This window comes from Cyprinus carpio, chromosome A6 (genome assembly GCF_018340385.1).
Source record: "Cyprinus carpio isolate SPL01 chromosome A6, ASM1834038v1, whole genome shotgun sequence".
Taxonomy (NCBI): Eukaryota; Metazoa; Chordata; class Actinopteri; order Cypriniformes; family Cyprinidae; genus Cyprinus; species Cyprinus carpio.
In genome coordinates this window covers 4,034,637-4,059,049 of record NC_056577.1, presented here as the reverse complement: position 1 = coordinate 4,059,049, position 24,413 = coordinate 4,034,637, and the positions used below count along the sequence as shown (strand labels likewise).

Here is a 24,413-nt window from a genome sequence, read left to right as displayed (position 1 = left end):
TTAAGACTGGTTTTGTGCTCCAGGGTCACACATCTTATGTGGTTTTGCTTCAGTCTTGATTTAAGGATGCTTAGATGTTTGTCCTGGAAACTAGACTAGTTTTTGCAGAGTTTGATGCCCATGTAGTGACACTGTTACATAATGCAGTGACATTCAGGCATTTTTAAATTTCTCAGGTGAACAGTCACTGATTGGAGCTGCTGTAGGTTTAGATGCGTGTGTTCTTCACATGAACACTATATATTTGCAGGGAAATGCAGCAGGTTTGAGCCCAGATATCTGTGTAGTGTCAGACGGAGACGGAGCACAGGATGGATAAAGAGCTAGTTTTTCCCAAACCGCTCAATAAGCAAAGGTCACTGGTCTAATTAAGATACAGTTCTCCATGAGAGTGGGAGCACTGGTAAATGTTAATGAGCAACTAGTCATTCACACACAAAGGTCAACACTAACTGTCTGCGGACATCAGCTAAGAAAATCAGACATGTGCTTCAAAAGTGAGGCAATTAGTTCCAATGTGTGTGTGTTTGTCAAGACAGAGAATATTAGCGAGAGATCTCACTGTACTCATACTAAACACTCCTCCCTGAGTAATGCATCAGGACAATGTAGTAAAAAATCTATTTGCTCTGATTAAAAGTAAATATGTGGCAGTATTGATATTGTTAACTAAAATTAAAAATATTAAAAAAAAAAAACTAAAACAAAAAAAAAAATTACACTACACTTTTTTAAAAGGTGGTGTTGTTACAGTGTAATTATACATATAAGTACTGAGTAATATCAATTAACTACATGTATTTACTATAAGGTTAGGGTTAGGATTAGGGTTTGACTTTGGGTTACTTGCATGTAATTATGCATAATTAATTGATATTATAATAGTAAGTACATGTAACGTGTAACAAAGATCCCTTAAAATAGAGTGTTACCAAAAATAGTTTTTGCTCAGTGAAATAAACTGAAAATTCAAATAAATATTAAATAAAAAATAAATAAATAAATAAATGAATTAATTAATGGAAATAATAAATATTGCATTGTCAACTAACCAAAATAAATTTTAAGTCAGAGTACTAAAAATACTGAAAATAAAAAATGTGTATCTTTAGAAATGCAGCTTTAATGTACAAAATAATAAAATGAAAATTAAGAGTGACAAAAGCATTCAAAAAAAATGCAAAACCATATAAAAAATTACTAAAACCAACTATAATAATAATAATAATAATAATAATAACAATAATAATATAAACTGAAAATAAAAATGAAACAAATTCAAAATATTAATAAGTACTATATTAGCATGTAAATGATGCACGGTGTATAGTCAGAATTGCATACTACGTACTACCTAGACATATGCAGTAAGTATTCTGTATGCACAAATACCCAGATGATCTCCTACATTTGCAGTATACAACAAAGCACATGCACAAGCCACTGTATCCCACAATGCAATGCGCCTGACTCAGCCTTCTATTTTGCAGTGTGATAAACGAATGACAAGTATTATCAAACACGATTTTTAAATGATGTTATCTATTATCTTGAACATGCTTAATCTCCTTCTTAGCAAGTATTTTGTAAATTAAGCATACACTTAATACACAAGTTTTTCAAGGTAGCTTTGATATCAGGCATGTGATTCTCCAGGCGTCTCTCTCCTTACCTTAGTAGCCAGCAGACGCGTCAGGTAGATCTCAGAGACCATCTTGCTGCCGCGGTCGCCCTCCCGCTGGTCCGGATGGTCGTGGTTCTTCACCAGGTGCCAGAGTTTGGTGCCGCTCTCCAGGTCTGGCGTGATCATGGGCGTCCGCGAGCGAAGGCTGTCTGGACTGCTGGCCGTTCTCAGCATGCTCTCTGTGGACACAAAGAGGACGGGTCATTAAAATGTGTTTTAGATAACTCTAAAATAGATTCAGGGTTGAGACAGAAAGTGGGAGAAATGTGGGAGAACAGAAATAACTTGTGTCATCAGAATTTGGGGGGAAATTTATGCAAACTGTAATACTGAAGAAAACTGAAAAGAGGATGGGAGAAAGATTATAATTAAGAGTCATATTTAAGGGGAGTAACATAGTCCAAAACCTAGTGATTATATTATCTAGTGATAAAAAAAAAACAGTGATATCTCAAAACTGTACAGTAAAACTATTTCTTTTCTCTCTTTCTCCCTCGCTGACAAACACAGATTTTGGATTTCATATCCATCATTTTCATTCTGTCTGAAGTCCTCGACCGCTGAGTTCAACTCACTGAGGAAGAGAGCATTAGGATACACAACAACACAAACACAAACGCACGCCAAAGAGAAACAGACTGAAAAAGACAGAAAGGCTATGTTTGGAATAAAACAGACTACTGTGGTAATGATCACTGCATACTGCATTTTATATTTTGTACACTACCTTCTTTTTTATTTTTTTGAACGTGGAATAATTTTTATATATTTTTTATTTTTTTTGCCATTTTTATTCATTTCTGTGTACACACTTTCAAACATTTAAATTTATGCTGATTAATTCCAGTTTGTTACACTGGCAATGGAATGTTGACTTGGCAACTAACTGTAATAAATAAGTTTAAGTAGTAAAAATACTAAAATGATGTGCTTAACTGAACACACACACACACACATATATATATACACTAGCAATAGGAGGTCAAGTTTGATCCACTGCATTATGAGATGCAGTATTTCATGCTCTGATTTTATATTGCAAGGTGGTATCCCTCTGAATATCACTAGTGCTAGAGAAGCAGAGCTCTCTCTCTCTCTCTCTCACCGTATCTGCTGAGGGATTTGGTGAAGGTTGAAGAGTTGGAGATGTTGTAGGCGGAGTTCTGCTTGGGAACCAATGCGATCGCTGACCCGTCTGTTACCTAGACAACAGACAGATTGACACTGACACTGTCTATTACTGCCACAAATACAGGAGACAATCTCAGCATTTTTAATTACGGCCATCAATCACGTCAAGCTACTAAAAACAAAAAAATTTACATGCAAATTCTATAATATAAAATTCTAATTTTGCAAAGACAAACGTAAAAATATATCTTGTAAAATTACTGTTTTGATATTGGTTCAATTCTATAATGTAAAACATTCAATATTGTAAAAAATCTTTGTAAACATGAAAAAATAAAATTCTTCGATGTAAGGATAATTGTAAAATTCCAGATTCTCAAATTCTACAGCTTTGCTAAGTCATAATTTCAGTCATCATCTCAGTTAGCAGCCATTAATTCTAAATAAATTCTATATTGTAAAACTATAAGTTTGTGATGACACAATGTACAAATCCATTTGATAAAACTACAATTGTGTAAATATGAAAATGTAAAATTCTTCACTGTTAACCTGTACATTTTTAAAGACATGCAAAAATTCTAGATTCTAATTTCTAGAGCTTTTTGCCAGCTCAGAATTACAATTTCTATAATCACCTATCAGCCGTAAATTGTAAATATATTCTATAGTGTAAAACTATGTTTGTAAATACAAAACCATACAATTCTATTTTGTAAAATTACAATTTTGTCAACATAAAATTCTTAAATGTAAACTGAACATTTATCAAGGTATACATAAAATTCTAAATTCTACATTTTTTGTGAGCATGTACTTATAACTTCAGTCGTCATATCAGTTACCATAAATTTACATAATTTTGTAAAAATGAACATGTATAAATCTATTTGTAAAATTACAATTTTGTAAACATGAAAATATAAAATTCTTTAAATGTATAAATTGTATTTTTGTAAACATCTATATCAATGCATCTCACCAACGCAGCTTTTGTGGTTGTGTTTTGTGAAGTGTTGCTATGGTTACCTGCTCATGTGCTTTGTGTTAAAACGCTTCGATTGTTACCTAGTAACTTTCTGAGGGGTTGCCATGGTTACTGGGCAGCGGGGTGTAGAGGTATTGCAATAGCAACCTGGCAGAGGATGCGGCGAGGCCACTGCGGTTACCTGATAGTGTGCCAGTGTGTTGAGACGCTTCCAGTCGTTGTCAATCTTAGTGGTGATGTCCTCGTCCTGGAGAATGATACGAGCCATGCGACCCTGACGCCACTCTGAGCAGACAAAACATACACCAAAATCAGCCGTCTGAGCAATGTGGGGTAAAAATCCAGCTACTCCAAAAAATAACCACAACTGGTTATATGTGGTGATGTCTAGCTGGTGGGGTTAAGGCCAAACATCTTGCTCCAGCTTTTAGACCAAACTGTAACCACAATGAACCAGCATTCATTATTTTCGTACCGAGGTCCATGTCTCCGACTTTGGGCCGCTGCGAGTACGGAGTGCCTTTAAAGACGGCGTCCAGCAGCTTCTCTTTGACCTGCGTGATGGTGTCGCAGTTCAGGCACTTAACGGTGACCTCGGCTGCGTTCTCATTCTCTGGGTTAATGCAGTGCAGCGTCTGCAGAGCAGAGAAACACATTTAAGAGTATTAAAAGACCTTCCCACTCACATAAATCACATACACTCTGTCTACAGAAAACAAATCAAACGTATACAATAAACCTATTAAAATATAGGGGAATACAATTTTAGTTTTTAACACTTATAACAAGCTATACTGTGGAGGTATACTTTATTCAGTGGTGGAAACAGGCTTCCATGCAATACTGATAACTATGACAAGATGCAATACAAAGAAGTGTGTTTCTGACTCATTCAGAGCCGTTTCTGGTTGATTCTGAGTCAGAACTGACCAGTGTTTTGTAGTCGATCTGTTGTCGGATGAGTTTGTCCTCGCTGAGCGAGTATCTGGCCTCTCCGGTGATGGCGTCTATCGGCCCTTTCTCCATCTGCTGCTTTATAGCACAATACAGCATGAAGAGAGGCTCACCTGCACACTCCTGAACACACACACAGGACAGACAAAAGAGAGTGAGATTAAACCTCAGAATAACACATGAACACATACTCAATGCAAACACATGTATATTTATACCACCGAAAATATGCATGTCCTAAAACAGCCCCAAAATCCACCCATAACTCATGCACACACACACGTCTGACTCTAGGGGGAGCTGTAACAAGCCAGTTCATGTTTTTGCTTCTAAATCAGGGCTGTATGAGGTAAATTAATCCTTCATTTTCTCCATTTCATCCCTGGAAGGCGGCATTTTGAGTTTCACACAGCTGTGATATCAATAGCGTACGGCCGATCGTCATAGGATTTACATGGCATGCAATTTTTATATTTTGTGAGAACTGAAGGTGGTACTATAGTAAGTGTTAATTTATGTGAAAATAACTGTACTGTATGTGCCTGAAATGGTTTCAAACCTTATATTCTGAATCATTTGAAACAACAGCTTTTTCCTAATGAACTCATCTGTAGTTAAAGGGATAGTTCACCCAAAAATAAAAAAAACGGTCATCATTTACTCATTTACAGTAGTTTCTTGGCTTCTTTCTTCTGTTAAACATATAATAAGATATTCTGGAAACTGTGGGTAACCAGACAGCTTCTGGTTCCCATTGACTTCCACAGTATGGAAAAAAATACTATGGAACTCAATGGTTACCATCAACTGTTTGGAACAACTTACATGACGACAGGAGTTTCCTTTTTGGGTGAACTATCCCTTTAAGGACTTTCAAACACATCACAACTTACATGATAATAGGGGTTTGTTGAAAGGTTAAAATAATTAATTTCTAAACCCATTTGACAGGTTTGAGCTAATTAAATGTTTAGGTGTGGCCTATGACTCCATGTGGACAGCAGGACAATCTGGGGACGTGTCCCAAATGACACCAATTTGTGGTCCTAGGGGCCGTTATAACTGAAGTGACACCATACTGTGATCGAGGAAGTTTTCCACCATTGGATAACTGTGTCTGCAGCACCTATTCTTCCAATTTTGTCAATTGTGGTCATTTTCTCCACTTTACCCGATGATTGACGCTTGTGGATATCTTTTTTATTCGTCCCTCTCGCTTTCATTCTGCCCATTTCACAGCACTCCACCGCTTTCAAAATAACCTCATGTGACCATGAAATGAGTGCAAAACAGACAAGTCACATACTGTTAGCGGCGTCACGCCCCGTTTTAATTTTTGATGTGTTGCACATCTACTCCAGCCACTTCACTTTCCCTTTCACCCATCACACTAATAACAAACGTCCCTTAATCAGTGGCCAATATAAAAAAAAAAAAAAAAAAAAAAAAAAAACCAAACACACACAAACAAACACACACACACACACACTTCTCTGACACACACACACACATATACACATATATATATATATATATATATATGCAGATATTGTCAAATTATTTTACTAATACTATTTCACTGATCTAAAATAACCCAAGCAAAGTATACATGCAATGTAGTGTTTAGTACATCACTAAACTTACTTTAGACACTTTACTTTCCCGTTCAAACATCTCACTAATAATAATAATAAAAATAAATAAAAAATGCAATTTTAATAATGCCTGGTCATTATATCAGAGATGTTTCTGCTCTCTTGCCTTCATATTTGGTTTCTGATCATATACTGATCAATAGTGACATTATGTAAAATAATTTCACTGTTACAAATTGACTGATCTAAAATAAACCAAGCAAAGAAAAAGTTGCTGTGTATCAGTGAATTTCAGCTGGAAAAAAAAAAAAAAGTATTTTATTTTAATTATTAATAAAACGATGCCTGATGGTTTTAATACGGTTGCATTAATACGGTTCCAACCTAATACGGTTGCATGTAAAATGTATTAAATATTATTTGCAAACTATAGCAGTGTGCAGGATTCATGTTTTTGTTAGACTATTTTTAATTTCATTCCATTTACTTAAGTTGACTTATTTAAAATAAAATAAAAGAGAAATTAATAAATAAATTAATAAAGTATTAACTTAAATTCAATTTTACATAAATATTTATTTTATTATTTAAATTAATTTAAATTAGATTTTTTGTTGTTGTTGGTTTTTTATTTTTTTATTGTTGCCAAAAAGTAACCTTACAATTAATTCGTCTGTTAACAAAAGTTTCTACCAAAACAGATTGTGCCTTTTTGGTCACTTACATGTAAACCAGAGCATTAGTTACAGAACGAATGTGAAAATAAAATCAAATGGCTCATTTCAAAGTTTACAGAGGAGTTATTTCCTCTGTAATCCGTGCAGCTCCTACAAAAATAAATAAGACAAAACACAGAACTCGTGCGCCTCCCAGGAGCATCAGCCGTATAAAAGCAGCTGTTTAGATGTGGAAATGAGCGGCGGGTGCGTGAACAGACCCGAGGTGAACAGACCAGCAATCGAGGGTTAATAGAAGGCTAATGACTGTGGGGGAGAGAGCTGGAGGAACACTTCAGAGCGTGATACGTGTCAAACAGCCAATCACACGCCTCTCTCTCCGCGTTTGGCTCAGTCTCTTCCTCCTACACACATTCTCTGGCTTTCATCATTCACAACTGCTGCTCTTCTCGTCTCCGTCTCACTAATTTGATCATCATCTTAGTTCTATCAGTCGCGTCAGTCTCCTGAGAGTACGTCTCTGTTCTCTGAAGCAAATGTGCCCAAATGAGAGCACAAAACACCACAGATCAGAGCCCTCGGCTTTAAAATGATGAAACCAAATTTAGTTTTTATAATGGTTTAAATATCCTCTAGTGTCTTAGCTTAATATTAAGAAGAAGAAAAAAAGTGTAATGCTGCTTTCAAAACATTAGCACAGCTGATTCAACCAATGGTTAGGGTTTGTGGGCGGGGCTATTGGTTTAACTGACCAATGGCAGAAGGGGGGCGTGTTCAGGAAACAAGTTGACATTATGCCACATTATTAAAGTTAAATGCATCGCAAAAGCCGCTTCTTTAAGGCTCATGGCTAATTACCCAAAGTAATTAAACTGTATAAGACAACTTCAATCAGCGGCGCTCACGCTCTCAGGTGAAAACACAATGACAAACAGCCGTGTGTGACTCCTGCTGGATGTTTGTTGTGTCTCGTGTCCCTCACTGGGATCTGTAGTGGGACGGTGCGGCCCATCCATATGCTGGTCCTACCACACTGGGCTCATTAGCACAGGGGATAATTAAACACACAGCTGTTAATGAGCAGCAGGAGATGACACACACACACACAACGCCCCTCACTCCAGTGTGTTTATGGAAGCGCTTTATATTAAAGCAGGTTCTTAAAGACTGTAATAATGAACTTCCCCTGCGGGAACGATAACGTACATCTGTCTATCTTGTATCTGAATCACAAACAAACTCAAGGTGAAATAATAATTCAACAGCATCATGATCACACGCACAGAGAGTGTCTGGACTTTAAACACACAATCAAAAACCACTGCTTTTATTAATTCACTCATGACCCTGTTGGAAAGCACCTTAAACCCGCCTGAAGTGGTTTACTGGCTTCAGTTATGGTTTAGTCAATGTTTTTGTCTGTTGATGAAAATTTACTTTACATTTGGTCAATATTTTGTTGTGTCATACTCATTAGTTTTAGTTAATTCTACTGTAATGGTATATCATTTTAGTTGACAAAATTAACAGTTGATGCAAATATCAAAATTAAAAACAAAAAGACTTCAATTTAACCACATTTTCAAACAAACATACAAAACAATTCAAAAGTTTGGAGTCATTAAGACTTTTAAATGTTTTTGAAAAAAGTCTCTTCTGCTCCCTAAGAATGGATTTATTTGATACTAAAAAATACTGTAAAATCAGTAATATTGTGAAATATTTTTTACAATTTAAATCAGCTGTTTTCTCTGTGAATATATGTTAAACTGTAATTTATTTCTGTGATGCACAGCTGTATTTTCAGCATCATTACTCCAGTCTTCAGTGTCACATGATCTTCAGAAATCATTCTGATATGATGATTTGCTGCTCAAGAAACATTTCTGATTATCATCAATGTTGAAAACAGTTGTGCTGCACAATATTTTAGTGGAAACGGTGATGCATTTTATTTTTCAGGATTCTGTGATGAATAGAAAGTTCTAATGAACAGCATTTATTTGAAATAGAAACCTTTTGTAACATTATAAATGTCTCTACTGACACGTTTTATCAATTTAATGCATCCTTAATGAATAAACCAGTAGTGTATAAATGTACACATGTAAATAAATGCATTGAAATATTAAATATTATTGTGTCAAACATAATATAAATACAACATGTGACAAAACCTCTCTGAAACCAGTGGAAGACCAGCAAACCTATTTTTTGTTAGCAGGGGAATCATACAGTGAGTAAAACTGCAAAAGATCCACATAAACACAGTGATACAGTTCCTTCCACTCACCTTAAGAAACTTGTAGAGGAGGAAAGTAAACCAGTTTGTTAGCATCTTCTCAGCCACAGATTCAGTCCTGAGGGGGAAACAGAGTAAAAAAATAAATGTCAAGGATTTATTTACTTACATGCCGGAGTCTCTGAGGTGAACCTTTAAGAGCAGAGAGAGATGCTTTGAAGGCTTCTTCATTCCCCAATTTCCCAAATCTCACAACAAGAAAAACAGCCATTCCCATTACCAACATCTTTCAGGAGATGTTGAATTAAAATCCAATTTGACATCAAAGTGCCTCGGCCGAATTATTCCTTCAAACCTTCAAAGGACCCGAGTGCAAAGCAAAGCAAACTAAACTTCATTAAGAAAACACCAATTAAAAATATTCCATATCTTCTGTCATTAAACAGAAACCTGGCGCACAATAACAAGCCTCCGAAAAAAGTCCCTCGGAATGAGGCTAATTACACGGCCTGGTAATTAACGGACCTTATTAGCGCTAATCTGCTCATGGCGTGCGAGAGGAGGCGCAGACGAGGAATCAGGTGAAATATGTTTGTTTTTAACATCTCTGCTGAATTATTCACTCGTTCTGACACCAAGACCGATGCAGAGGAGAACGATAAGAGCTCCACGTGAACCACACACTGCGAGGAGTTATTAAAATAACGGAGAATATTGTGCTGGAAACATTTCTGGAGGGGTGAAAGATTGAGATTTGACTGCTCACATTTATTTGATCTTCAGATGACGTCTGTCATGTTTGAAAGAGAGGAACAGAAACGGAGAAGCTACAGAAGAAAAATATACTCTAGAGCCAAACTAGACGAGAGATCAGAACAGTCCACTTATAACAGACAGAAAAAACCTGTCCTTTTTGAGATATTGTTGAATATGGCTTAGGAATGAATCACCAAAAAAAAAAAAAAAAAAAAAAAAAAAAAAAAAAACCGTCTCGTCATATTTTATATTAAAAATAATAAACAAGTTAAGGTAAATAAATAAATACCACCAAAACTAATAATAATAAATATATATATGGGTAAATAAATACATTAACAAAATAATAAATAAAGGGGAAAAAGAAATGTAGTACTAATAATAAATAAGGCAAACAAACAAATAATTAAAAGGGTAAGGGCAAATTAGATGATGGGTTGGGGTAATATGCTATAATATTTAGATAAATAAATATGTTATAAAATAATATAATATTTAATATACATACATATATATATATATATATATATATATATATATAAATATATATATATACACACACTACCACTCAACACATTATTTTACACATATATATATAATATATATATATAAATAATGTTCAAAGAAAATTAAGCCTATTAAGGACCACTGACAAATATTACAGTGAGATTATTTTCATGACAATTAAACAATTGGTACAGATACCTCAGAATAGAATTAGCATATTTTTGTATATAAATTGATTAAACAGCCATTTCTACTGTAATCAGCATGAAAACTGTTTAATTGTCATGCAAATAATGTCACAATAAGAACGAGTCTTAATGGTCCTAAAAATAGGCCTCATTTTTCTTTATGCAAATGTTTTTTTTCCTTTTAATTTTGGAGTAAATGTGCCCTAACATGCTATTATTAGATTCATCCTAAGGATCTGAGGATGTGATTTTGTAATTTCGTTGTAAATAAAGCCAAAGTCTGAACTTCAGATGAAACACTGAAATGCAAAAAGCCTGTTTGAATGACTGACATGTGCGAGACGGGAGATTACAGCAGCATGTTCTGGAGTAAAGTCATCAACTCAGCTCCTCCTGGTCTCCCTCAGTCTCTCATCACATCTCTCATCTCCCGTCACGTCTCCTCCAGGAGCTTCATCTCCCACAGCGCTCCGCAGGGAACCAGAGTGTGCTCAGGTGTGTAACACCATCTGACAGAAACAGAGCCACGGACACGAAAGGGCAAACCGAGAACGATGACGGGAGAGCAAATGTGACCCCTAGAAGTCAAACTCATGCTCATCTTTTTCATCATGTCCATTAACACGGTGTCCTCACCAGGTGCATTGTGGGAACTGTTGAACGTCAGATAAATGGAGTGCAATAAATGATTTCCTTACTTAATATTTGTCATGTTTTCCAGCACAAATATTTAAACATTCTTCAACCAATATATATTTAAGAGGCAAAATTACATAAGATATTAAATCTTGTTTTCTGACAAATGCATGGTGAGTTTCTGCCCAACTTGTTTTCCCCTGAATTAAGTTCATTTTTCTGACCCTACTGGCAGATATTTTTTCAGAAAGCAAGACTTAATATTAGGGCTGTCAAGCGATGAAATTTTTAATCGAATTAATTAAACAATGTGCCGATTAATTAATCTAATTAAATGCAAATTAATCACACATCCATTGTGTGTCATTATTGTGTTAAATGAGAAAATCATTGAATAGATACTACAAAAAAAGTAGCTTTAGAAAAAAATATTTTGAATCAACATTGCATAAAAATGATAATAAATGGAAATTTGTTTTTTAATTGAATATTGACATAAGAAATATATATTTTTTTAATAAGAAATGATACTCTCAATATGAAACTAGAACCGCCAATAGTTGGAGGCAAGTCAGATTTCTGACTCACTCGATTTGTTCAAACAGCTGATTCATTCAGAAACGAAGCTAGTCCCTGCATCTCAGTATGCCTACTTATACTACGCCCTTAAAGTTTGTACTCTTTTAGTGAAGAAAAAGTGCACACTTTTGAGTGTGTAGTAGAAGAGTAGGCATGCTTTGGGACGTACTATCACGTCACACAACTGCGTCTTTAGAGGACCGCTCTGTGGCACCTGTTACACGCACCCTGTCACTGTAAACTGACCTGTCAATCATCTTTTAACAGTTAACATCCTCCACATTTCATTTCATTTAACGTCCTACCATACTGGAGAGAAAAGAAGTAGATAATGTTACTTGATCTGCCAGTCGCGGGTCTTTCATGCGGAGGACTCTGCTCATATTTTCTGCATAATGATGCATTTAAAAGTTAACGACCAAATGGATGTTTATTAAAGTTCACAATAAAATATAACATGGATAACAATAAATAAATATTTTTTTACCAGGTTAAATAATGATTATTAGTAACTCAAACCCCTGTAACCTCTCTACCTAATCGTCAATCACCGCATCGACCACGTTTGTAGTTTTTCTAACGCGTTTTATTCTTATTTGTAGTTCTGGACTGAATCCTTCGCCAAAGTGCAATGGATTGTGGACAATTTTAGCCATTAGAGTGTGCTTTTAAAAATCGACCTGAAATAGTAGACCATATGGAGACTTTTGGCATACTCTTTTCAACATACTATGTTTTGGGACACACTTATTCTAATCTCACAAACTATTTAGGATGGATAGAATGAACATTGAGACGCAGGGAGTGACTCTCTTTATGAATGAGTTACTGAATCACTGACTCACTCGATTCGTTCAAACAGCTGATTCATTCAGAAACGAAGCTAGTGACTCTCTTTATGAATGAGTTACTGAATCACTGACTCACTCGATTCGTTCAAACAGCTGATTCATTCAGAAACGAAGCTAGTGACTCTTTATGAATGAGTCACTTAATCACTGACTCACTCGATTCGTTCAAACAGCTGATTCATTCAGAAACGAAGCTAGTGACTCTCTTTATGAATGAGTCACTGAATCACTGAATCACTGACTCACTCGATTCATTCAAACAGCTGATTCATTCAAAAACAAAGCAAGTGACTCTTTACGAATGAGTCGTTGAATCACTGACTCACTCGATTCGTTCAAACAGCTGATTCATTCAGAAACGAAGCTAGTGACTCTCTTTATGAATGAATCACTGAATCACTGAATCACTGACTCACTCGATTCATTCAAACAGCGGATTCATTCAGAAACAAAGCTAGTGACTCTCTTTATGAATGAGTCACTGAATCACTGACTCACACGATTCGTTCAAACAGCTGATTCATACAGAAACGAAGCTAGTGACTCTCTTTATGAATGAGTCACTGAATCACTGAATCACTGACTCACTCGATTCATTCAAACAGCGGATTCATTCAGAAACAAAGCTAGTGACTCTCTTTATGAATGAGTCACTGAATCACTGACTCACACGATTCGTTCAAACAGCTGATTCATACAGAAACGAAGCTAGTGACTCTCTTTATGAATGAGTCACTGAATCACTGACTCACTCGATTCGTTCAAACAGCTGATTCATTCAGAAACGAAGCTAGTGACTCTCTTTATGAATGAGTCACTGAATCACTGACTCACGCGATTCGTTCAAACAGCTGATTCATTCAGCAACAAAACACTGCTGTGTGTTACTCCGAAATGGCAAACAGGTTTGCCGCGGCTTTGATTGGAACTATTTCCGCTTGCGAAACGGAGCAAAAACGGCCAATACTGAGTCTAAAATTTAATGCAATATTAACTTCCTGTTTATTGAACTTTTGTATAAAATCAATAACGCAAATATTTAGGGAAAACAGCTCTTGCTCGAGACATTGCTAATGTACATCATATGCTATAAATATAAGACAAATCCATCCAGGGTCATTTTTTGCCCTCATACATTATCTTGAATTGTCGTCCTGCATCATGTTCATCGATGGACAGCTCTGGGTGGTGTGTTAATCATTTTAACATGTTATTTTCCCAAATTCAATCGACAGGCCTACTTAATATATTTTGCGTGTGTCTTGAATGTTTAGATATTAGTACTGGAAGATTAGACTAAAACAGTGAGGAAGCTGATCATTTTTTGCAGTGCGCTCCACTAGATGTTGGTAAACACGGCGTACCTTCGCAGCAGGAGTTTGGGGTGGTTCTTGCTCTCCAGGTTCTTGTCGATGAGGTCGGACAGGAGCTGTTTCAGGACACCGGTGCCGTACTCCATCTCGCCCTGCAGGGCGCTCATGATGAGAGACGCCACGTTCCCGCGGTCGCGCATGGAGAACGAGCGCTGGGCCTCTAGCGTCCGGATGAACGTCAGCAGGAAGTGCTTCTTATTCAAGAGCTGGCCGAACAGAGTCAGAGCCTTCTCCATGTTCACTGAGACCTGAGAGAGAGAGACAGAGAAACACATCAATCATCTCGTCCGGTTCAGCCCAAAGCTTAAATCCGTCACGGCTCATACCTCCATCTCCTTCAGCACCGGATGGTCCTCTATTCCAGGGAAAAGCACTCTCATGGCGTAAGTACAGTAATCCAGGAATGGGATTCCAGCTCCATCCAGATCCTGAGTCAACTCATGGATATCAGTCTGCAGCTCCGCAAACGCTGGAAACAAAGAGAAAAAGACACAGTGAACCTTTCGAACCTCTGAGTGGAAGCCAAGTTCTCCAGATTCTCTAAAAGGTTCTAAAAAGAAAAAAAGAGTTTTTGAAAATGTGTCACAGGAAACAACCAGAACATCCTAGCAACCACATAGCAACACCATGGCAACATATCAGCCTATATATCTTGCATTTTTTAATTATCTGCTTTTTCCCCAATAAGTTTTACGGTAGCACTTTATTTTAAGGACCAATTCTCACTATTAACTAGTTGCTTATTAGCCTGCATATTACTAACATATCAGCTGTTTTTATTAGTTATAAAGCACATATTAATGTCTTATTCTTCATGACCATATATTAGATCCCTAACTCCACCCCATACCTAAACTTAACAACTACCTTACTAACTATTAATAAGCAGCAAATTAGAAGTTTATTGAGGGAAAACTCTTAGTTAAAAGTGAATATGTGCTCCCTATTCTAAAGTGTTTTTCTAGTTGACTGATAAAGAGTTGGAAGCACGACTTATTTTCATCAGCACCTGAGCAGAAATGCACAGGATTCTCCATCTTCATCAGTTTAATAATCATTTATTAGACAGGACTGGTAAAGTAACAGAATATGGAAAATTACTTTATTGTTTGCTTTTCAATTATTACTAACAGAAAGGCAAGCACTATGAGAAATGATAATATTCAGCAAGTGCATATGTATTATATATCATTGTTGGTTAAACTGTATACTTCCTTTTCATTTGTTTTTAATAATTTCTTAACTTGTGAAAAATATTATGTAATAGGATTACTTAATTAAGAAGTTGCTATATAAAGTATAGTTCTGTTTATTTTAACCCCCCTTCCCCAACAAGTTAGGGTTATTTTTTTTTATATCCGTTCATTTACTAATTATTTATTTATAGTTTAGTAAATCTTGGTTGACCCTCGCTGGCAAACACTAACAACACCCTCGCATCATGGTGGTGATGTTTACACAGATTCACAGATTTCATGATCTAAATACCTGTCAAAAATGTGATGTCAAATCCAGTGACAGTGATCAGTTCTTTACTAGTCTACACTAGAGCAGTCTGGGAACTTTGTTTCCTGGTGGACGGATATAAACCTGTGTGCACTGACTCCTGGAAACTGCATAAAGCCGACCAATCAGACTGAAGCTTTCTGATTTGAGAGTCGGCTCCTCTTATAAATCTATGTTGAACATCAGTAATGTCTTCTTTCGCTCCCAATCTTCTGATCCAGATTGCTACTGCTGCCACTCACCTAATCAATCTGGAGGATGTGGTTATTTATTGCCTCTTTTTATTCATCCTGGAGGACGCCTCATCACTTATCAGTGACCTGTCACTCTCACCTCCTGCTATCCATCTCTTTTATCCTCTCTTCCCTGTCCTCATCCTTCGCTCTGTGTCTGGAGACAGACAAGGTCTTCACCTCGGGACCGACAGAGACAGATAATGGGGGACTCGTCTCACCCTCATGACCGCGGCGGGAATGAGACGGGCGTGCGCTGCGCGTGTGTGTATGATAAATGATGTGTGCATCATGAGGTCATCGCTAACAGGAGACCAGAGAAAACAAAGCCAATCAGAGAGAGAGCGAGACGGCCACGAGCAAACGGAAGATAAAATTAAAACAGGAAAACCAATTGTAAACTATTGAAAAAGATTGAAGGAGAAAGAAGAAACAAAAAAAAAAAAAAAAATAATAAAAGAAAACAAAAAAAAAGAAAAAAAAGAAAGAAAGAAAGAAAGAAAGAAAGAAAGAAAGAAAGAAAGAAAGAAAGAAAGAGAAAAAAGAAAGGAACAATAAGCATGACAGAAAGCATGAAAACTGGATAAAGAGCAAAAAAAAAGAAGCAAAAGGAAGTAAAAGAAAGCTCATAAAGGATTGAAAGTGCAAAAGAAAACATGGAAGAATGAAAAGTGAAAGGAGCAAAAAAAGTGTGAAAAAAAATAAGGAGTGCAAATGTTAAAACCAAAGTGCAAAAGAGAGTGAAAGAAAAAGTAATAATGCAAAAGAAAGAAAGTACAAATGTGTGAAAGAACAATCAAAAGAAAGAAAGACAGAAAAACAAAAACAAAGCATGCAACAGAAAGCGCTAAAGAGCTTGGAAGCACATGAAAAAAAAAAAAGCGCAAAAAAGTGCAAGGGTTAAAAACAAATTGAAAAGAAAGAATCAAAGGAGTAAAAGAATACAAGACATGCAACAAGAAGTGTGCAGAAGAAGTGTAAAAGAAAATGCAAAAGAAAGAAAGAGCAGCTGAAGAAGTGTGTGAAAGCATGAACGAACGTGAGAGTATCAGATCACTGGTGAACGCAGTGATGTCATGACGGCCGTCTTACCCTCTTTGCACTCCAGAGCGACTCTGGACTCCAGATTGTGCATCTGCAGCTGCAGCCGCTTGAGCGTCCGGTCCGCGTCACGGGATTTACGCTTGTATGCGATGAGGATGAGGATGATGACGAGCAGAAGAAGACCTCCTCCTCCTCCGATCCCGATGATGGCGGGGAGCGTCAGCAGGCTGTCCGAGTAGATCTGCAGAGTTCCTGGAGAGTATCGGAAACCTCCGGCCAAGATCTGCACAACACACACACACACACACACACACACACAGAGCATCACACATCATATCAAACAATGACTGACAGGTGTCAAAACAACCACTACATGGGAAACAGGAACTTTCTCTCTCTGAAGTTATAATAGAGTTTGATTAAACAAGTCCACAAAGAACAATTCATATAAATAAATAGCAATTCAGAAATCACCATTCAGTGTTAAAATCACTACTTCAACAGCAACTCAGCAGGGGTGTAGCTCCTCATGCGCAAAAAGGTCAGCCAATCATAATCATAGATTATTTACATATGGAACACCATCCTGTTTAATTATTAGTGTCAGAGGTGATGGGAAATGTACATAAAAAAACCAAACTACAAAAGTTTTGGTTCAATAAACAGACTATAACTAGAAATGGACTGGAAATGGACTGGTGCAAATATCAAATGTATAAAATGAGCTCCTAAAACAGTTATGACTACAATAACAATCTATCCCACAAACCTGCAACTATGACTAAACTAAGACTAACTAGAAAAACACTATGGAAGTCAATGGGGACTAGCGACTGTTTGGCTCCCAATATTCTTCAAAATATCTTCATTTTGTGTTCAGCAGAAGAAAAACATTCATGCAGTTTTGAAACAAAGCTTGAGGGTTTGCACACGGGTTTAAGGAGGCTAATGGGGTCAAACAGGCGAGTGTGAAGTCTTATATCGTGAGCTAAACGCTAGTCTCTCGCTGTCACACAGCTTCCATATGGGTCATGATATATAGGTCGAGGACAAACATGTGGGTCGCAGCGTCTCTCACGTTCTCCCTTCAGGCGCATCTCACACAGAAAGAGAGCAGACGGCTTGGGAAAAAACATGGGAGTGATGTTTTAAAAAAAAGCCAACAAAAAATAAAAATCAAAATCAGAAAAATAAAGACATCCATTTAAAGATGAAACCGACTACATGTAAATACAGATCTGCGTCTCAGATTCTTTGCAAACTCTGTGTAAATGAATACAACACAAAACCCCGGAGAGCCACGACAGAAACTCCAAACTGTAATCTGATGCTGAGAAACACGGGCTGAAACGCAGAACAATACACACGGAGGAGAGAAAGAGGCAGAGGATGAGACGTGTGATAGTCGTGGGAAAGAGATGGGAACAGAAGAAGAGATGACACACTTACAGTGACTTTATGTTGTCCGGAGAGGTCTGGCGATTCACACATCAGCTGAGCCTCGGACACGGTCAACACACACGGCTCGTCACCGATCAGAACCGTGTAGTTCAATCTGTAGTTACCAGCAGCCGAAGGAATCAGATTCTTGCCCTGAAACACAAACACACACACACAAATGATCAATATATAGAACATCATCCTAAAATACTCTGCCAGTGTTTCCTGCTAAACAAATGTACAAAAACAACCAGTAGTTGTACTTATGACTTAGAGGCGTTTTATTTTTTATTGAATCAGTTTAAAAACTCACTAAAGCTCGAGTCTTTAAATCAGTCTGTGCAAATGCAGTTTCTTTGCACCGTTTTAGTGGATAGCTATAGAAATATTGTGTGCACAGTATTTGTTTCTTAAATTGTTAAAGAACCAGAATCTGAAGTGGCATATATTCCTATGAAGCGGTGTTGTTAACAAAAGCTAAAAGTAAAACATTCAAAGTTATATTTATTAGCGGAAATAAAATAGAAGCATTAGATGAAAAACTTAAATTAAAATTATAATTTTCCTTGGGAAATATATAATAGAAAATAAGTTTAAGTATTAACATGACTGAAACTGAACTAAAAATAAAGCTAATTTTCAAAAAAAAAAAAAAAAACTTAAACTGATGAAAATATTTAAATATTAAATGTACTTAAATATTAAAAAAAGAAAAAAGAAAAACGAAAATATTAAAATACAAGCTAATTTCAAATTAATAGATACTATAAAAGTATATACTTTAAATAACACTGCCATGAAGTAGAATGGTTTAACTCCTAAACATATTCTCCAGTCTGAGTGTATAATGCGTTTGCTCAACCAGAGTTACAGCACATTCTCTCTCCCTCCGCCCAAGGGGCTCATGGGAAGGCAAAACCTGGAGGCAGAACCATGCATAAATATTTGCATGCTTCATTTAGAGATGTTACTGAAGGGCTCCATTTAACATGTAGACTCAACTCATACTGCGCATTACCCAGAAGTGTTTGCACGGGAAAATGAATTGCAAATAATTGGATGCATGTCTTTTTCTGAAACCATTTAACGCTGTGCATGAGTGAAACATGAGCATTTTAATGAACTAGATTTATATATTTCCTGAAGTAAATGGCAGGGTTTGTGAATGGTTGCCAGGGTGTTGCTATGCAGTTTACACTTCAGTTTCTTACTGTTTCAAGTCTAAAGAATTCACTCTTAAATTTCCACGATATTCTGATCCCTAGAAATGGCTCAGGACCCTCCATCAAGTCTCATTTTTGCCAGCCTCCATGTGAAAATGTGTTTGCTTAGAAAAGTATTAACACTTCATGATTTAAACAATCTTTCTTTTCTGCTGCACAAAGGATGTTGGATGAATTACATGTAAAAATGTAATGCTTTGAGACATCTTGTATACTGTTGTTGGAATTTTTATTAGATTTTTTGGTAACACTTTCCTTGAAGCCTTTATGTATAATGAATTTAAAAGTTTTAATGCATTAATTATGCCCTGTAATAAACATTATAATGCACTGTACAATCTCATGAATAATTATAACCACAGTTAATACATTATAACACTTATCAATTCATTGTTACACTATGCATTTCAAACTCAGTTATAATTATTTACGACAAAATAAAATGTATGACAATGCACATTATGAATAATTATAATGCATTATACCCTTTAATAACCCTTAATAATGCATTATACATAAAGTAAAGTGTCACCAATTTTTTTTTTTTATTACAATTTAGCCTCATTTAATTTAAGGTTTGGTCATTTTTGGTTCATTTATTTTTTTTCCCCTACATTTTCACATCAAGTTTCTCTCTTACTATTTATATTTTATTTGTTTGTTAAGTTTAAGTTAAACTAAATGAAAATTCTGAAATTGCATCTATCAAACAAAACTTTAATTTTACTTCAGTTTTTTATTTCAAGTAACAATTTTAATTATTATTATTATTTTTTAATGGTTTTAGTTAACTATAATAACTGTGCTACTACTAATATGTTTGAGAAATATCACTCCAGTGCTGCTTTTCTCAAGCGCTGTAAAAACTGTGATTAAATGCAATAACAGATACAGGTGGTCTTATAGTTGCAGTGTTGCTCTAAGGGATTATTATGCTAAAAAATAAAGAAACACAGTACAATGTCTCCAACAAGTGTAAGAGATCTCCTCACCTTCAGGATGAGAGGAGATCCCGGTTTGAGCTCCAGCATGGACGGGCTGAAGGGTTCAAACACAGGGTCGGGATAGAAACTGAAGGTCTCGTTCACCACCAGCAGCGTCTGAACGTTATCCATGATGAACCCGATCTCATCCGGCCCGCTGCCCGCCTCTGAGAAACCCCTCTCGGACCCCGCCACGGACGGCACCAGACACACCATCACCGTGTTATTGAGCACAGTGCAGTTCTGTGAGAGACCGCAAACATCACGCATTACTGAAGACACTAACAGAGAGGAAGAAAACAGCAGCGAGAGCGAGGTCAAGGAGAACAAAAGGTCACGCTGGCCCTGGGGGACTTTCTCAGGGCTTTATAGAGCCATTTTATATTCTATATCCCATCAGCCGTTGACATTTTAAAGGTTAAACTGAGAAAAGGTGATTCAATGTCACACATGAAGAAAAAACATGTGCAGGCACACAGGCCTTCGGGTTAAACACTGGTTTGTCTGTTCCTGCTGCTTTAGAGCTCAGAGTAAACACAAAAACACCATAAAACTAGTCTAGACTGCAGCGTTTGGGGTCGGTAAGATTTGTTCATGTTTTTGAAGTCTCTTCTGCTCACCAAGACTGCATTTATTTGATCAAAAATACCGAAAAATCTGTAATATTGTGAAATATTTTTACAGTTTAAAATAGTTGTTTTCTATGTGAATATCTGTTAAAATGTAATTTATTTCTGTGATGCGCAGCTGAATTTTCAGCATCATTACTCCAGTCTTCAGTGTCACATCGCTGATTTGCTGCTCAATAAACATCTCAAGAAACATTTCTGATTATTAAATATGTTGAAGCTGCTTAATATTTCTCATTTGGGGGGTAAACTATTGCTAAACTGTTGGGTATGACTATAGAGAAAGGAAAGGAAGGGATAATGTGATGATAACTGTCTGTCTGTTAGACTTACGTGGACTGAACTGATGCCGCCGTACTTCGCTCTCATCTTCGGCTCTCTGACGGTGGCCAGGTTGCTGCCGATTGCTGTTAACGGGGTTCCTCCACTAATAGAGAGAAAAACAATAGTGTAAACCTCAAGAAAATATGGATTTTCTCTCTCATTCATCACCTCACTCATCATTTTGATTTCCTTCTGAAGCTGCTTTAACCACTTCGGCTGAATCACACTTTGAACACTTTTACTGCACTAAAAATACATACTAAACTGTTAAAGGTCAAGAATGTCATTTTAAACATGAAGTACATTACCATTTAAAAGTTAGAAGTTAGTCCTTTTTTTTTTTAAGAAACAAATACTCTAATTCAACATGGACACATTAAATGGATCAAAAGTGACAGTAAAGAGATTTCTAACGTTACAGTAGATTTCCATTTCAAATAAATGCTGTTCTTTTGAACTTTCTATTCATCTGTGAATCCTGAAAAATAAAATGTATCACAGTTTCCACAAAAATATTGTGCAGCACAACTGTTTTCAACATTGATAATAATCAGAATGTTTCCTGAGCAGCAGATCAGCATATTAGAATGATTTATGTATTCTATTGTAAACGTATTGTAATTGTTTTACTGCTATGTAAATATGTAATTTTACTCTCTTTTAGGGTGACTATTACCATCTGTCTAGGGACTGCAGGTGAAAAATAGCCTTCTGGCTAACTCTGGCATATTGCCAGAAATGTTTATTAATATGCATTGTCCCTGTAATAAATAAATACATTTCTAAAGATCATGTGACACTGAAGACTGGAGTAATGATGCTGAAAATTCAGCTTTGATCACAAAAATAAATTACAGTTTAACAGATATTCACATAGAAAACAACAGTTTTAAACTGTAATAATATTTCACAATTTTACTGTTTTTACAGTATTTTTGATCAAATAAATGCAGCCTCAGTGAGCAAGATTTTTAAAAATCTTACTGACCCCAAACTTTTGACTACAATTTGAATGCATATGCATAAATGCGTTTACATTTGCAATGAAAATGCCAATAAACAGCCATGTTAGGATGCTTCAAACAATCTCACATTTAAAACGTAATAAAAGAAAAGAAACGCTCTAGACCTCAGTGTGAGTCTGTTTGCAGTATTTCTCTGCCGTCAGTGTCATGTGTCTGCAGGCTGTGGTGTTACTCAAACCTCCAGAGACGGAGCTGTGAACGCTCACCCGCGAGCCGCTCTCGTGGACTTCATCATCACAGAGAAACTCTCTGAATCATATAACCCTCTGAATCAAACCTGAGCGGGCAGGTCACAGTGTGTTAATGAGTCTGACCTGGCGATGCTCCAGTCCGGCTCGATCTTCAGGATGCTGGGGTCGTCCATGTAGTTGAACTTCACCTCCGGGTTTCTGAGCTCGGCTGCGTTTATGTCCACCATCACTGGGGTCCCTCCTGTCCCCAAACCTGCCGGAGTCACACACACGATCTCACGGGCGCTTCGCCTGAACACACACACACACACAGGGAGAAGAGTTTGATGTACTGTACTATGCAACGTCAAAATTGGTAAAGTCATTTTTTGTGTGTGTGAATCTAATTAAAAAAATCATTAAATGCTTACTTATTTTTCAAGTATTTTACACACATACTGTATATGGGTATTTTATTGCTCTCTATAACAAACCCATCATAGAGAAGGAAAACTGAGTAATTAATACTGTGCTAAACTTTCATTTCAAAAACTTATTTTATGATTTTATTTTTTGTAATTAATTAAATTAAATAGTTTTTATTATATTGTTATCTATACATATTTTATGCAAATATATGGGCATTTATCAGCTATTGACAAACCCATCAGAGAGAAGGACTTGTGTTTATTTTTATTTTATTTTTGTTGATGTTGTTCCCAACTAACTAACAAATGTAATGCAGTAAATACTGTGCTAATTTATTTAATAAAAAAAAAAGTGATTTTATTTTCATTCATTCATTTATATTTTTATTTATAAGTATTTTATGAAAATATATGGGGTTTTTATTGGTTATCAGCAACTGAACAACCAATCACAGAGAGAGAGGAAAATGATTGACAGCTATAATAAACATTGTGGTAATTTATTTCATTTCAAATATGTCACGATTTTCTTTTATTTTATTTTATCTGCCGTTAACAAACCAACCAGAGAGAAGGACAATTTAGTTATTTAAAAACTGAGTAATGTAGTAAATATTACACTAAACTAATTTCTTTGTGCAATATTTAATGTTTTTTTGTTATTATTATATTTTATTTGTATTTAATCCCACTGAAAACTCATAATCTGAGACAGAAGAGTAAAGACAGATAAGGGAGAACGATGATCACACGCAGAGAGACGGGAGAATGGTGATCATGTGTGCAGACTCAGAGTGTGTGACAGCACGGTTTCATCAGGTTTGGAGGTTCAAAGATCTCTCAGAGCGACGGCTCCGAACACGACAGACTTTCATCTGATCAAACCAACACATGACGACTGACGGCACGTTTAGTCATGTGACAGATAAGAGCAAGATGAGATTCAGTCTGAAGGTTCCTTCCCATGTTTGATCAGACATGCATGTGCGTGTCCTCTGTGTGTGTGTGTGTGTGTGTGACTGTGAATGAGTGAGTGTGTGTGCGAGTGTCCTTCAACACTTGCTGTGTTGCCTGGGCAACCGTGTTCACAACATGCAGTGGTGAAACCTGCTGAGTTCTGGACATATTTTGACAGCACTGTCGTCACATTAGTGTAGAGGCGGGTTCTCACACACACCAATAATTTCTGTTTTCTTTCAGACCTGATGACTAAAAGATATCAGTTGCTCTGAACACCTGATGACAAC

General features: G+C 36.4%; 1 protein-coding gene across 1 annotated transcript in view; it reads right to left on the bottom strand.

Moving 5' to 3' along the window:
• The window catches only part of LOC109080458 (plexin-A1-like), a 123,970-nt gene that overhangs the window by 5,380 nt on the left and 94,177 nt on the right, over positions 1 to 24,413 (bottom strand). Inside the window, exons 16-28 of the mRNA XM_042759170.1 lie at positions 22,883 to 23,050; positions 21,553 to 21,646; positions 20,600 to 20,833; positions 18,394 to 18,537; positions 16,993 to 17,227; positions 14,488 to 14,630; positions 14,153 to 14,409; positions 9,323 to 9,389; positions 4,734 to 4,880; positions 4,279 to 4,438; positions 3,985 to 4,088; positions 2,790 to 2,886; positions 1,673 to 1,863 (exon numbers count right to left, since the gene is read on the bottom strand). Coding sequence (XP_042615104.1) covers positions 1,673 to 1,863; positions 2,790 to 2,886; positions 3,985 to 4,088; positions 4,279 to 4,438; positions 4,734 to 4,880; positions 9,323 to 9,389; positions 14,153 to 14,409; positions 14,488 to 14,630; positions 16,993 to 17,227; positions 18,394 to 18,537; positions 20,600 to 20,833; positions 21,553 to 21,646; positions 22,883 to 23,050 — 2,041 coding nt within the window. The remainder of the gene's footprint in view (positions 1 to 1,672; positions 1,864 to 2,789; positions 2,887 to 3,984; positions 4,089 to 4,278; positions 4,439 to 4,733; positions 4,881 to 9,322; positions 9,390 to 14,152; positions 14,410 to 14,487; positions 14,631 to 16,992; positions 17,228 to 18,393; positions 18,538 to 20,599; positions 20,834 to 21,552; positions 21,647 to 22,882; positions 23,051 to 24,413) is intronic.